The sequence below is a fragment of the Spermophilus citellus genome (genome assembly GCF_964194105.1).
Source record: "Spermophilus citellus genome assembly, chromosome: 10".
In the NCBI taxonomy this organism is placed as follows: domain Eukaryota; kingdom Metazoa; phylum Chordata; class Mammalia; order Rodentia; family Sciuridae; genus Spermophilus; species Spermophilus citellus.
The window spans coordinates 1,221,361-1,237,407 of record NC_138197.1 but is presented as its reverse complement, the minus strand read 5'-3'; the positions used below and the strand labels follow the sequence as shown (position 1 = coordinate 1,237,407).

At 35.4% G+C, this 16,047-nt stretch overlaps 1 protein-coding gene across 1 annotated transcript; it reads right to left on the bottom strand.

The window, feature by feature from the left end:
* Positions 1-1,456: 1,456 nt before the first annotated feature.
* On the bottom strand, positions 1,457-3,846 carry LOC308658468 (protein phosphatase 1A-like). The gene has a single exon (XM_081311181.1). It carries the CDS (start codon positions 3,403-3,405, stop codon positions 2,341-2,343), a length of 1,065 nt encoding a protein of 354 aa, XP_081167307.1. The 5' UTR covers positions 3,406-3,846; the 3' UTR covers positions 1,457-2,340.
* Between the last annotated feature and the right edge of the window lie 12,201 nt (positions 3,847-16,047).

Below are 16,047 nucleotides of genomic sequence, written 5' to 3'. Positions count from 1 at the left end.
ATTTTTGTGACTTTGGAATAAGGAAGCCTGCTTAAGACATTTCCTGTGACCCTTGCAAAGGGGAAAGAGTGACTCCTACTGGGCTCAGGATGCAGTCACTGCCCTGGGGTTAGGAAGGGGGTGCCTCAGGGAGAGGGACACAAGAGATTTGTGAGTCACTCTAATGCTCTCTCTACCTGGGTCGTTGCCTAAGTGTTTGCTTAAGTATCATTTACGGTGTTGAAAGATGTTGTATGCATTCTTCAGTAGTCTGAATTATTTCACATTAAAATTTTTAAAAAATTGAGAACTTCCAGTGCAACTCTATGATTTATGTTTGGAGTAGCAAGAAAAACCTTGGGAAGCAGACAGTGACATGTACTGTGAGGAGAGGAAGCCAGGCTGGGTCAAAGAAGCCAACCATGAGTGTTCTTGGATGAAGGACATCTGCTGTTACTGAGGACAGTGCTCTCTTCTATGGCTCTGCTGGAAGATCCTGCCTGTAGGCCTGTGCTCTCAAGGGGGACCAACAACTGCACCAAGGGCCAAGGGTGAGACAATTAGTGTTTATTAATATCACAGCAAATGGGTTTAGATTAGATTTTCCTTACCTATTTATTATTAAAATCTCTAGCATTGGCTGTAGTTAATCAGCAGGATGGAGAATACCATTTACCATAATTAGCATAATAATTTCAAGCCCCCTCATCTTTTTTCACTGGTCCCATAGCATGTGGCCAAAAGAGTATAACCAACTCCTTTTTTTATACTAGCTTTATACACAAAATTCTGATTTTTTATTTAATGCTGTATTTTAATCTTACATTTTAGTAGTTTTCTAGTGGGGAATCTGCTTACTAACTGATTCATTTACATGATAATAAATACAATATTCAACCTAGAAAGACAAAAATACAAAAGGGCACAGAACAGTAGTCTTTTCAATGTGACAGATTGTAAAACTTACTTTCACATGCTTAATCAGAAAAATTTAAGCCTAAATTAAATTAGGTTTATATCTACAATTCCTTAAGCTTTGAAATTTATTTTTAAAGGCCAACAGCTAAATATTATCAACATGCTATATTTCAAATCACAAATACATCTTAACCACTTGGATTCTAAAGACATGGGCCAATTAAAAGTCACAGGCAAACACACACAAACACACACATACCTACCATAGAGTGTTAGATTGTCAAACTTTGACAATTATTTAATTAAACAGTAGGCAAATTCAAGCTGATGTACATCTTAATGAAAAGTAAGCAGCCTGCAAGAAACTTATTTTGAAAAACAAATTAAGGAACAAGAGAGACTTAAATCTTTTAAGTTTTTCTAATGGAAGGAAAACAATTTCATTGGTGACTGAAACAGTATTGTCAAATTAAAAGAGACTAACATCTTTCCCTTTGAGAACATCTCATTTACAATGGTATGGTGTTTTAAAAGGCTGGGGTAAAAGAGGAATTACACATACATGATTAAATTTCTTGTTTATTAAATCAAGCTTTATTGATAAAATGGAATTCAGAATATCTTACTAGGAACAGCAGCAGGCCCAGCCAATCATGATAGCAAAAATGTGGCAGTCTCCTACTATATGTAGGAAGCTGCTGCTTATCAATTAGTAATTAAATGTAAGGACTTGTAAAAGAAGTGCAAAGAATCAAGGCATTTTAGCCCCAAGATTGATATTCTTATGAATATACTGTATTACCTGCAATACTCATAGCAACAAGGAGAGAACATCCTGAAACACAGTTAAATAAAGAGAGTGGCTTTATCAACAATGCCAATCCCTTGCCAAGAACATTAAGATAGTTTTCCATCACTCCTGGGATATTCAGTTTTGTAAGATTTTGAAATTCTTCTCCATAATCATGTGCATGTTTGAGCACCTAGCTGACATGGCTGCTGCTCTCCCTGTCCCAACCCCAAATCCAAATATAACATGACTTGAAAGGGCTATATATCTGTTGCATCACACAACAAGCCAAACATTTCTTGTATCTTCGATAGTGATTTTAAAGCAGTTCATAATTAAATATGAGCATTTTGTACAAGGACAATTACACTTTACAAAAAAAATCATACAACAAAAATTGCTGGAGTCTGATTTACAACATGAATTATGGTTTGAAATCACGTTTACATAAGTCTCAAATTTACAAAAAAAAAAAAAGAAAAGAAAATCAGTTCTGGGCTAGCTGTTGTACTGCTGAAGTTCTCTGGTGTAATCACTCTCACCCATGTCATATCCCCTTCCTTAAGTTGAGGCTGGATGCTAAAAGGTTCAACAAAGTTGAGTTGCACTCTCCTTTGGAAGTGAAGGTAAACTCCACGGCTAGATGAGCAGTTTTACCACATGTCATCAGTTGATGCTGAGTCAGCATCATCATTTTTGTAAGGATTCAGTCTATTGTAAACAGCTTCAATTACATTCCGCTTGCTTGCCAATTCACCTCCTGGTGGGAGGCTGGGGATGTTCTCACTTGCTAATGTGCGCATAACATGGACTAAGTAGGGGACGCCTTCTCCCTGCTTCTTTATGATTTCTTCTACTCTGCATTCCAGGTACTTGTCCAACTCTGCCTCCTTCTTCACTGCTTCTGGTGATACTTTGGGTGCATTTGGAAAACAGATCAAAATCACACTCATGTTGTCTCGACTTCCCTTATACAAACAGGTGTCAACTACTTCATTGCAAACTTTCTCAAGATCATCAGTGACTTCAAGTATGGATCTTACAAAATCACAGAGCTCTTCATTTCCCATAACATCCCAGATACCATCACATGCAAGAATAATGAACTGATCATCTTCTTCAGATCTTTCAATATCATGAACTTCAGGCTCTGGTGAGACAAGCTGCTCTGTAGGACCTTTTCCATGGACACATTTGTAATCAAAATCCCCAAGGGCCCTTGATACAGCCAGAGAACCATTCACATGCTGAATCATTACAGAGCCACCTGCATTCTGAATTCGTTCTTTTTCCAGCGGATTACTTGGTTTATGATCTTGTGTGAAGAAGTGAACTTTCCTGTTCCTACAAAGTAAACCTCTTGAGTCTCCACAGTTAATGAAATAAGTATGTTGGGGAGAAATTAAGACACCCACAGCTATTGACCCACTTCTATCTGCACCATGTTTCTTCTCTGACATAACTCTCATGTGTTCATCAATTTCCAGAAAACCTGTTCTGATTCCATTCTTTACATTTTCCACAGAAGGTGCTCCTGCAGACCCTTTAAAATCCTGGTTATTGGTGATGTGATCTAACAAATGCTCACAGCAGTATTTGGCAACCTGAGAACCAGCATGCCCATCATACACAGCAAAGAATGACCATGTTTCAAGTCCACTTGGCAAACCGATCACAGCCGTATGTGCATCCTCCATTTCAACTCGCCAACCTTGCATGCTGCTTAGCCCATATCACAACCCATTACCCTGCCCCTGGGCATTATGCTTTTCCATCTTTGGCTTGTCTAAAAATGCTCCCATTATGTCTTGATCCTCTAGGTCCGGAGCAGCCGCGGGCGGGCAGGTCTCTGGTCGGCCAAGGCAGCGAGGAGGGGGTCGCGGCGGCGGCGGCGGCGGCGGCCCGGGGAGGGAGCGGAGGAGGGGAGGAGCCGGGCTTCCTCAGGGCCCCTGGCTCTCGGCGCCCTCGCGGTTCAGATCATCCGGGCGTTGGAGCGGGAGGCAGAGAGCAGGTCCCGGAGAAGAGGGAGGAAAAGCCGAGGATTCATCGCTTTCGCACCCCACCTGCCTGGCGTCCCCCCACCCCCCTCCCCAACCACCCGTTCCGGAGCTGCAGCCGCCGGAGCACCCGAAGCTGCGGACCGGCCGGCGCGGAGACCACTGCTCTCTAGCTCCTGCGCGCGCTCCGGTCCCTAGCGCCACTGCCGCCTCTAGCGCGGCCCCGCGCAGGCGCATATAACCAACTCCTAGAAAAGGAGAACAAAAAACAATAACTTTATAGTAAAATAACTTGATAAATCTTTTCCCAAGCCAGTAACTAAGGTCAACATAAACAGTGAAAAGTCGTGTTGATTGTGTACTTCTCTTATGTAAGGTGATGTAAATGCCATTTGCTCATCTCTTTGGTTTTTCCTCCAAAAAATTCTTTCCCCAGTCTAATCATTGGAAAATCATGAGAGAAACATATCAATTGAAAGACATTCTACAAAAATACCTGTTTGAAAATCTCTGAAAAATGTCAAGATCTTCAGACACAAAATGAGAGAAACTTTCAAAACTAAAAAGGATCAAAGGAGATGTGACTGTTACATTTAATGTGGCAATCTGGCTTGACTTTGAAATGTGAAATGAATATTAGGAAATAATAAAAATCCAAATGAAATATGAACTTCACTATATAATAACGTATCAATATCTACTATGGTTTAGATATGAATTGTCCCCCAAAAGCTAATGGGCGAAGACAATGCAAGAAGGATCGGAGGTGAAGGACTGGTCATGAGGGCCTTCACCTGTTCAGTGTATTAATCTACTTAGAGATTAACTAAGCGGGTAGAGTGACACTGGAGGAGATGGGTGCCTGGGGAAGTGCCATTGAGGTTTGTATTTCGTCTGTGGTGAGGGGAGTTTGCTCTCTCTGCTTCCTGGTTTCATGTCCTGCTTTCTTATACCACACCCTTCTGCCATGATATTCTGCTACTTCTCAGATCCAGATTAGAGAAGTAGATCATCTATGGGCTGAGACCTCTGAAACCATGAGCCCCCAAATAAACTTTTTCTCCTTAATTGCTCTAGTGAGGTCTTCTGGTTGCAAAAGCAAAACAGTTGACAAAAACAGTATCCAGTTTACTGTTGTCACCAATGTGCAATGAATGTAAAATTTTAAAAAGAGAAAATAAATATGAGGTACAGACTTTCAGTACTATGTTCACAATAATTTTGCAATTCTAAACAGTTGTAAAGTACTTTTTGTCTGAGTTATCAATCTCTCTATCTATGTATCAAACAAGTGTGAGGGAGGGACCAAGATGAATGTGTAAGGTGGGATTTGGGTATAGGGATGGATATGTCAAGAAAATTGTTCAGAAGCATTTTGGTGCAAAAACATGACTGGTAAATATTTGGTAAACCCAGAGAGGAGAGCCTGAGAAATTATGTGATAAAAGATGTGTCTAGAAATGCAAGGAAAGGCCATTTCATTAAGGAATTTATAACCCCCGTTTTGACTTTAGAATAATAGATGGAAATTTTTCATTGAGTCAAAAGCTTATAACCAACTTAATCATATTTTTATATTGAAAAGAGAATTCTGATGTAATAGACCTGAAGCAGGTAAGTCCAGGCTATAAGATCGTTCAACTTACATAAGATGGAGTCACCACTGTGAAATGGTGGTGGGGATACAACAGAGTGAATATGAAAGGAAAATGAGATGTGATATCTTTAAAATAATGGAAATGAAAAGTGAGAGGTTTGGACAAAATCAAAGATGGTTGCTTGGAATCTTAGCCACTAGATTCAAAGCAATGCTGTTAGAATCCAAAGCCATTTTCCCCATTGCTGATTCCTGTCATGTCATTAGTGATGAACATATCTATCCATTTCTCTCCTTAACCCATTCTACCACAAGGTTTATGTGTGGGGTGAGAAGATGGAAAGTAGGGGGTAGATGTTATTTATTCTTGGAATCCCAGGAGATATCATTTTTCTTTAGTACCAAGCAGATTTGAAACTTAACTGACAAATATATAGGATTTTCACCCAAACGAAATCAACCACTATTGTATCATGTATCCTAAGTGACAAGAAAGTTTTTAAAACACATTTACATTTAATCTTCCAAGTGACCTTATAAAACAAATATTAATTTTCCCATTTTCAGATAAGGAAACTAGTGTATGATTGAATTAGTAAGTGGCTAAGAACTAAAAGGGTGAGTGCCATGGAACTTTGATTTAAGACTAGATTTTCAAAACTCTGGATCCTGTTGTTTTTCAAAACATCATATTCCTTCCCAGTATTGTAAAGCACACAGAATTATGATTAGGACAGGAAATTCATGGAAAGCAACTGAATCATATTAATTTTTTTTCAGTTAGATGTATTTATGAGGATGACTGAATAAAGAGGAAGAGTGAATAAAGTCTTTTCTCCATGTCTTAAAAGATAGTTTCTCAAGGCTTGTTCCTTCAAAGGGTGTGAGTCATTTCTACCTGACTGGTTCTTGGTGGAAGGAATGAAAGAGCTTCCTGATGATACAGTTTGAGAGTTGCTGCATAAATCAGGCAGCATGAATGATCCAATTATCTGGTCATGGAACCCTGCCTGTGAGGAGCTTTTCTAAAGGTAAATCCACAAATGCATCAACGTAGGGAGCACCTTCTAAAAGTCAATGCTTGGTTCCAATATAAAATGATGGGATGTGTGCAGTGACACAGGACAGATTGGACTCCTCTCTGGTGCAAATTTATCACTTCAGATGTGACTTCTTCATGCTCCAATATCAATGTGACAGGAAAATGTTGCCTGGCAGGTAGGAATGAAAAGTCCAAGCAATATTAGGAAGAATATGCAGATTCTTAGCTGGCAAAAAACATAACAACTCAGTTCTCTGGGCCAGTAAAATAAAGCACAGCACCATGTGGTTGACATAAGTATTAGCATTCATGGGATAGATTCCTTCCATCTAGCATAGGTCATAGGTTTAATAATTTTAATAATGCAAGTTAACTTATATTTCAGAGAATGCATTTATTTTTATCATGAAAATGTGAATATCACAATCTGACTTATACTTTTTGAATAGGCTCAACTAGGACCAGCATGTGAATTACTGATATCAAAATCAAGTTGTTAGCTAAATTTTGATTAGTCACATGATGATCCAGGTATTATGGTAATGCTTTGAAGGAGTTATCTTTTTTTAAAGAAAGAGAGAGAGAGAGAATTTTTTTAATATTTATTTTTTAGTTTCGGTGGACACAACATCTTTATTTTATTTTTATGTGGTGCTGAGGATCGAACCCAGCTTCCCGCACATGCCAGGCGAGTGCCACATCCCCAGCCCTTTGAAGGAGTTATCTTAATTAAAAAAAAAAAAAAAACAAGGGCTTGGGATGTGGCTTAGTGGTAGAGCACTCCCCTAGCATGTGCAAGGCCCTGGGTTTGATCCTCAGCACCACATAAAAACAAAATAAAGATATTGTGTCCAACTACAACTAAAACATATATTAAAAAATAACCAGCTTTCCCAAATAGGTATATTTGCAATATGCATTCAACTGATGAAGCATGAACAGTTAATATAGTATGTGCCCACTAAAGTCAGATCAGAGTTAAATTACTTTCATTTCAAAGTCCATAAGTAAAACTTGGCAACCACATTCATTGATGACTCTTGTATGCCAATGACTAAATATAATGTCTTTTATTTAGAATATTTTTAATTCTTCCTACATGTGAATCATAGTCTTCCATCGATTGACAGAATTATGCTCATGATGAATAATTACAACTCTGACATGGTACATTATTAATATGCTGATCCAAATTGAACCAATTCAAAAAATATAAGTCAAATTGTGATCACACTTCCATGATAAAAATAATTGCATTCTCTGAAATGTTAAGAGGTACTATATGACATTTATTAATAAGTAGGTATAGCTGGGAATTCAGTATTATCTTAAAGTCAAGGCCTTTTCTATCAGGTTAACAGTAAATAAGAAAATGACTGTTACCTGCTGGATGTGTGATAAAATGTGTTTATGCTACTTTCTTCTGTCCTGTTGTATTTGTATTTTCAAGTGGGAAAAACTTAATTTTTGTTTTAGTTTCAATATATGCACAATGTTTTGCATCTTCAGATGATCAGCATTGATTGAATGAATAAATAAACAAGAAGAAGACATGGCAGAAGGCAATGATTGAGCAGGTTTAATTCTCTCTGGAGACTCATGAATCTATCTCCTAAAGAGTGGGCAGTGGGATTCAGGGTGCTCCTCCTCTGCCTCTGCTTCATAGAGCAATGTAACAGAAGTTGAGAGACCTGGAATACATGGTGTACACTGGTCAAATTCACATTAGTTGTTTGTTCAACTAGTATAAGTGAGGACTGTACTTTATTTATAGAATTTCTAGTTTCTTTCACTCTGTGTATACCTCTGGCATGACTGGAAATATTGCTGGGTTTTTATGAATCGTTTTAAGGATTTCAAAGTCATTCAGCTCTACCCTAAGTCTGATTTCGGTGACATAGTTTCCCAGTAGTTTGTGAGTCTTCTGAAAAATAGCCTACTGTCAGAACTGTTTAATTTTTTTTGTTAGAATTATTTTGAAATTAAATATGCCTTATTTTCTAAAGTCTTTAAATTTATATGTTTAGCATAAAATGTGGGTATGTAAGCTTTATTAAAACATAAGCTAAAATATAAGCACATAAATTTATTTTTAAGGAAATATTAGGGCTAATGAGGTCTAAGAGTATTTGCAGATGGTAATGTCTAAGAGCATGAACTTTTGGGATTGTTAACTATGTTCAAATTTGTCATTATAAATTATAACCTTGGGAGAGCTATTTAGCTCCAATTTATCTTGTCTTCCTTTTTGGAAAGGAAAAAAATAGATTTCACTGTAGAAAGTTTACTCTAACTCAAAGAGTAAACTTGGTACTACATGTAAAGTACTTACAATTGTGCCTAGTTCAGAGTAAGGGCTCAAAAATTGTTAGCTGTCTTACTAGCCCTATCAGAAAAAACCAACAATCTAGTTTTTGGCCACAACTAATAGAGTACATAAAATTTTCATACTTGCTTAGATTTGATATGCATTTAAATATGTAATGCCTGGATTAAGCTAGGGTAATTTGTTTTATTTTACTTTATTTTATTTTATCAAGCTGCACAAACCTTAATTAATCTTATTCTTTAATCTATAGTTGATCAGAACATTATGAATACACATATTTTCATTTGTCTTCTTTCTTCAAATCAAATCACTGTTCTCTAACATAGGAAACTACTCTTAAACCTTTAGACTTTTTATTTTGGGACATTTTTACACTTACAGATAAATTTGCAAAAATACGACAATGATCCTATTCAAACTTCACCCATTTGCTCCTATTATGAAAACTATCAAAACTATATTAAAAAATTAGAGCAATATTGCTAAGTAGTTACAGATTTTGACAGTTTTCCCACAAATCTCCCTTTTCTGTTCTAAGATACAATCTGAGAGTCTTGATTTTCTTTATTGAAAAATAATATTTAGAAACCAGTATCTAGACATAGGTGTGCTTATTGCTACTGGGTTGTCCTTAATTCTAGACCTTCTTTTTCCATTAGGATGGGTCATATATACATGTACAAGCCCACATGTATATACATTCTCTACATTCTTTAATTTATTTAGAATGTATTTAACTTAGAAAAATAGTTTCTTTGAACATACATTTTATATATATATATATATATATATATATATCTGTGTATATAGGCACACAAATATAATATATATATATATATACATATATATATATATATATATATGTATATATATATATATATATATATTTGTATATAGAGGCACACATATATACAAGGTTGTAATGGTTTTCCAAATTCCATACAGTATTTCTTATAATTTTTTTCATTAAACACCTGATTTTTATTCTACATATGTGACTGTATGCAAATAAAATGGGCAAATAATTTATTAATTTAATTTTTAAAACCTGCAATTACACTACAACAAAGCAACAAAGTAACTTAGCTTTGCAGAGTAGATATAACATACATTATTAGTACTGTACTTAAATTCAATATATGCAAGTTAAACTTGATGCTTCAAATATACACTCCATAATTCATATATGTTTTCTCCTAATTTTATAAATTATGTTTATTTCCAAATGCTTTCTATCACTACATGTCTAAGATGAGAATGTGTTTTATTTTTAAAATAAAGGATCATAAATATATCAAATATACATAGACAGTATTAAAGAACAATTTCATTTTACAGAGAAATATCTTTGCTAAAATTCTACTTCACATACTTCTAGAAAAAAATTCTTTTGGACTATTCTCATACTTGAATGTTTATGATCAGCTGTGACAAAATATTGGAGTGGTGATACATCAAGGGGTATAGGGGTATAATTTTTTTTTATCAAAGGAATATATGTACTTATGGCCATTGCTCTTCAAAATATCCACACTGGAATGCAATTCAAGTAGAACCAGAGGGTTTCTAAATCACCGCCCCTCTCTGGCAATGGGTCTTGCTAATTTGCCCAGGCTGACCTTGAACTCAAAGCCCTCTTTACCAAACTTTCTGAATAGCTGTGGTTATAGGCATGCACCACTGCAAAAGCTTTCACTTCCTTCTCAAGAATTATCTAGAAGCCAGTTATGGTGGCACATACTTGTAATCCTAGTGGTTCAAGAGGCTGAGGTAGGAAAACTGCAAGTTCAAAGCCAGCCTTAGCAACTTAGCAAGTACCTAGGTCACTTAGTAAAACCCTGATTCAAAATAAAAAATAAAAAGGGCTGGAGACGTGGGGATGTGGCTCAGTGCACCTGGATTCAGTCCCTAGTCCAAAAAAAAAGATTAAAACAAAAAAAGAAGAAGAAGATATTATCTGGCTTTCTATTCTACCGAAGTGGCAATACAATGTGTAATCTACATTTGTTCTCCAACGTTTTTATTTCCTTGATTGTACTTATTTTTTATATGCTTGTCATACATTTATATTCCCTTATGTGACTTGCCTATTCTTATAATGTACCTATTTTTCTTGATTTCGTGTCACTTTCTTGATTTGCAGCAAAACCTTGCAAACTTTATGTTATTAATCATCTGCAGTTTTAAATTTTTCAAATAACTTGTCCCAACTTGTCACTTGTCTGTTATATTTGTCTATTCTCATTTTTGGATATAAATCCTTAATTTCAATGAAGTATACTTCATCATTTTTTTTCTTTATATAGTTCGTGTTTTCCAGGAATTGATATAAGAAATTCTATCTCAATGAAAAATGGGATTCTTTTATATCCTCTACCAACTTTATTATTAAATTTCACATTTAAATATGTAAACTCTTTAAGGTTTAATTTTGTGTGATAAGATGTACTTATGTTCTTATTTTCTATATGATGAGGGTTTTCTCAACATAAACTATCCAGGATTTACCACATAAGTTCTGATGTCCTATATCTATCATAAATGAAGTTCCTACACATGGAAATATCCTTTCTGGGTTTGTTCCATTTATTTGTCTTATTAGCAAAAGTAATACTTTAAATATCTTTGGAAAATGTTTTAAATAAAAATTTTGACAATTTCCTTGATCTCTCATGAGACTTCTCCTTACATAAATTTCCCTACATAAATTTTACAGAGAAATGTTGCTAAGATTTCATGAGACTTCCCAATATTTATACTTTTATTTGAGGAAGTTTAATTGGTAACTTTATAACATTAAGTAATCATTTTCATCAATATCTATGTATTTTTTTCATTAAGTTCATTTTGGCTTGTTTTGTTACTCAATCATTCCAGTTTTCTCAGTCTTACTAATTTTTCAATATTACTTATTACAACATCTCCAAATTTTATTTCTTAGATAGTTCACATTGTACTCCTAAATTGATAAATGATATCAAAGCCACAATCAGTTCAAAGACAAATATTATGTTCATCCAGGAGACTAGAGTTCATATAATTCTTTCTTTAAATGATAATGTAACTTTGGAAAGAGGATTATAAATATCTATATGTTAATGGTCTTCTTTAAATAGCAGGTTAACAAGATATTTATCATATTCTAAATAAAATATGTAATATTCAGCACATAGTAAACCCTCACCAATGACTACAATTAAGTAATTCATATTAAAATAAGTATTTTTTTATATGAAGGAACAACCATTTCTCTCAGGCTATTTTTTTTTTATCTACCTAAACATTGGCATTGATGATATCACACATGTCAGTTCACTTTATATTCACTGTAATAGTACTGTTGTCACTAATTACTTTTAATGGGTAACAACTGATTCTTAAAGGTGACGTATTGACAATAGTGGTTAGTATTTTTAGGGAGTTTTAATGTGGCATATCTGTGTTAAGGGTATTACATGAAAGATCTTCATCAAAATTAACAAGTGTCCCTTGCATTAGATACAAACATTCCTAATATCTTATAGATAATTAACCTTCACTTCAGCAGTTTTCATTAAAGTACCCAATTTCACATAGCTTGATCTGAGATTTAAACTCAGTTCAGCCTAAATCCAGAGCTCCTGTGCTTCAATACTATGCAGACCTATTAAGCAAGATTAAACAAGGGAATTTCCCTTCCATTATAGTGATTGTGGAATAAAAGGGCATTTATACAACATTTTCAACAATTAGTGTAAACGAAGGCACATTTGTAGTTCAGGCGCAGGCACCAGAACATCAGGAATGGAAACTTCCTGTTGACAGAGAGTTCTGTTTAATAGAAGATCTTTCTTTTTCTTTTCTTTTTTTCCTGTTTAAGAGTCTTAGCTTGCTATTACAATTCTCTTCAGCAACTCAAGGAGAAAACAGACTGTAGAAGGGAATTTGTTTATGGTAAAGCATTCTGCGGTGCTGTCAGCTCGGCTGCATGAGTTGAAGAACTGACTGAGTGGGAATTTCATCTCACACCTAGGGACTCATTGCCTAGCCATGGGTTTTGCCAGGCAAACATACGCAGCCTCTGGGAGAATGCATGCGCTTTAGCAAGAACTTTTTAGAGTCATAGTTTGAAACTTTCACGGGTCTAAAAGTGTCTTATTGCCTTCTCCTGTGTAACACTGACGGCCGACATAATTCATTCAACTTGCAACTGCACTCATTCATGATTTGTGGCACATTTGGTCATAAACTTCCTGACATACTTTTTATTAGATTTAATATAAATTACTCACTAAAGATTACACTCAGATGCAAAATGGTAAGCATATTTTGGTCAAGATGCCCATTTATCCTATTTGGTTCTGGTGTTTAGTGCATTATTTTCTCCTTCCTGCTCAGAATTATTTTGCCAATGAATTTTATATTGTGCTATATGACTACATGTGCCTTGAACACAGAGACCAAGTCAGCATCATGCATGAACAATGATCAGAAGGAATCCAATGGGAGTTCCAGTGAAAGTAGGAAATACATCAGTCTTGAATGAGAGCAACCCAAGATTTAGATTTGACTCAGCCCTAAGAAGATACAAAAGAGATGAGTGCCACTTTTCCTCTCTGTACATTAATTATTCTTTCCAATTCTTTTCTCTCAAGTATAATAGAGACCCTAATTGACATCACGCTTCCCTTAAAAATGTCAAGAAAAGTGCTCTTCGATCCATCTAAATACCCCTAACACTCTAAGATACTTGTGCATTCTGAAACTATCATATTCTCCTGGCTATGAAGGATTGTTATCTCCTAATTCATTTGAGTTTTTATTATTGACTTTGTTTCTGGACTCTTTCCCTTTATCTTCTTCTTGGAGTTTATCTAAAGGTAAAACAAATAATTTCTTAATTTCCACAATAAAACCCCAATATAAACAAAGGCAATACAGTCACCACAGATGCAAACAGAACTTCTGCCTTGCACAATTGTTTATTACAGTATGAAGACTGGGAGCAGAATCATCCTCAAAAACCAAAAACACAAAAATAAAACTAAGAATAAAGGAGTAGCATTTCTTGTTCTTACAAATCAGGAGGAAACACAGTGCAACAATTACCAAGTCATTTGTCTAGTTAATTGTCTTTTCCTCTGTAATCTCTCTTCCCACCTCAATTGCTTTCTCTACCTTGCTTTGTCTTATCCCTCACCTGAAGATCTCTTTTTTTGTTGCTCTATCTCTCTCCTTTTTTTCCCTACAGCATTAATTACTTCCAAGGAAGCACAGTATTTGTTCAATTATTTATTAGGTATATAGTTGTTCTATCTTCGGTCCACATCTCTAGTAGAATTTAAGCTACAGGAGGACAATGAGGTCCAGCTTTGCATTTCACTGATGGAACCAAGCACCTATCAGAATTCTTCACACATACCAGGCATTCAATAAACATTTGTTCAATGAATGAAGAAAAAGATTGCTGTTGGGAGACTCTAAATACTCCTTCTTTTATGTAGAGAAACCGAGGACACATCAACATACTTCATTAAAGCTGAAAGACCTCCTTTTTTTTCTGTGCTGCCTCTTTTTTAATTTTTCCTGCAACAGAAGTTACCATTGGTAAAATGCATTTGTGTTTTGGATAATTTTGTATCTTTGGGGGGACAGAGGGCTATTCTCTGTGTAGTGTCATCCTCGATCCATAATTTTCTTTTCAAGGCACAGACACAAATTGTATGTGTGGTTGGTTTTTATTTACATACTGTCTCAATTTCTGCAAAAGCCCTTTTCCTGATGAGAGAGCACTTCCTAACCCATGGGCTCATAACAACTGGTTTCTTGACTCTTCTTTTGCTTCTTCAACTCACCTGAGGTGTTGAACTCTTAAATATAAGAACTGATATTTAAGAGCCAAAATATGGAGGAAATTCTGTACTATTAATCAACAATGCCAAAAGCAGCTTTCCATCAAGAACTTCACCAGTACACATATGACAACACTGGACAGCCTAATCCGCCATTCATTACACTTCTATTATATCACTAGATAATTTCCAAAATCAACCTTTCCCACCATCACACAGCTGTAGGTATTAACATTATTGTGTTTCTTGCATTTTTAAATTCTTTGTTTCTAAAGACTGTGTGATGTTTAAGGTCCTGGATCTTAATAATTAGAGAAGACTAAATTCAAATTTCCTGTCTGAAACTTTGTTTGCAATTCTATGTCAAACTAGGATAAATGGGGTGTATCACCTATCTGCTTACAGTTCTATAATATGTAATATAGGGCTTGTGATGCTGCTTTATTAGGGGATTTGTGAGAAGTACACATGACACATGTGAAGCTCTTAGCAAAGCACCTGATATAGCAAAGCCTCATTAAATAAAAGCTACTATTTTCATAAATATGTAATATTCATTTTTCATACTCATTTTCCTACCAATGATGTATAAATTTTACTTTTAATTTTATCATCATTTAAAATAAAAATCTGCCCTTTCGTAGCAAATAGACGTGTATGCACATACACACAGGACATAAGAAATATCCAGTTAATAACCAGTGCAAAGAAGGCAGAAGGCAGAAGGCTACAATTTTGGCCTTTTTTGACAAGGTTTAAAATCCTAGATGATCCATTTGAAGATAACAAGAGAACATGGAATAATTTTGCCAACTTTTATGGTGAAACCATTAATGTTCTATGTGGCAAAGCACTACCACTGTAGGACAGAATGTGAAGAATTATGATGAATGGCTCTCACTCCATGATGATTTAGAGACCTGAATTACACTTTCAGCAAAGCTGCTTGCTGACGGATACATGACTTTAATATATTCTCCTCTCTCTCATCAAACTCCTATCATGTATCAGCTCAGCTATTTATGGGTCTGCTTCCTGACCTCATTCTATGTCAAGCTTCAGTATATGACAGTGGTAAGTAGAGCAGAGTCTGGTATCACATGACCTTGAATTTTATCCTCAGTAAACCATTAACATAGTTGTGCACACTGGGGGACATTATTTACTCTCCTATTTTCCTTAGTTATCCCATTTACACACTGACCCAGTGTTTTAGGGTTTGTGCAAAAAATAAGTGTGCTAGCTTATGTAGAGCTCTTGAAAGAGGGCCAGCCATATGGAGACTGATGAATGCTATTAGCTATGAATATGGTACATTTTGATATTTGGCACAGTGACTTCACTTCTGCGCTATCGCACCATTTCAAAACAATATTGGACATTTTTATTTTATCTCTAATTCTGCATGAAATGTCGAGTATTTATTCAAGTTGCTTCTGAATCTCATTAACACTACTGTGATTTTAATTGGAATTATATTAAATCCATAAATCAATTTGTGAAGAATCAAATTTTTATTGCTATTAATTATCCCTGGAATCTACTATGTCTCTCAATTTATTAA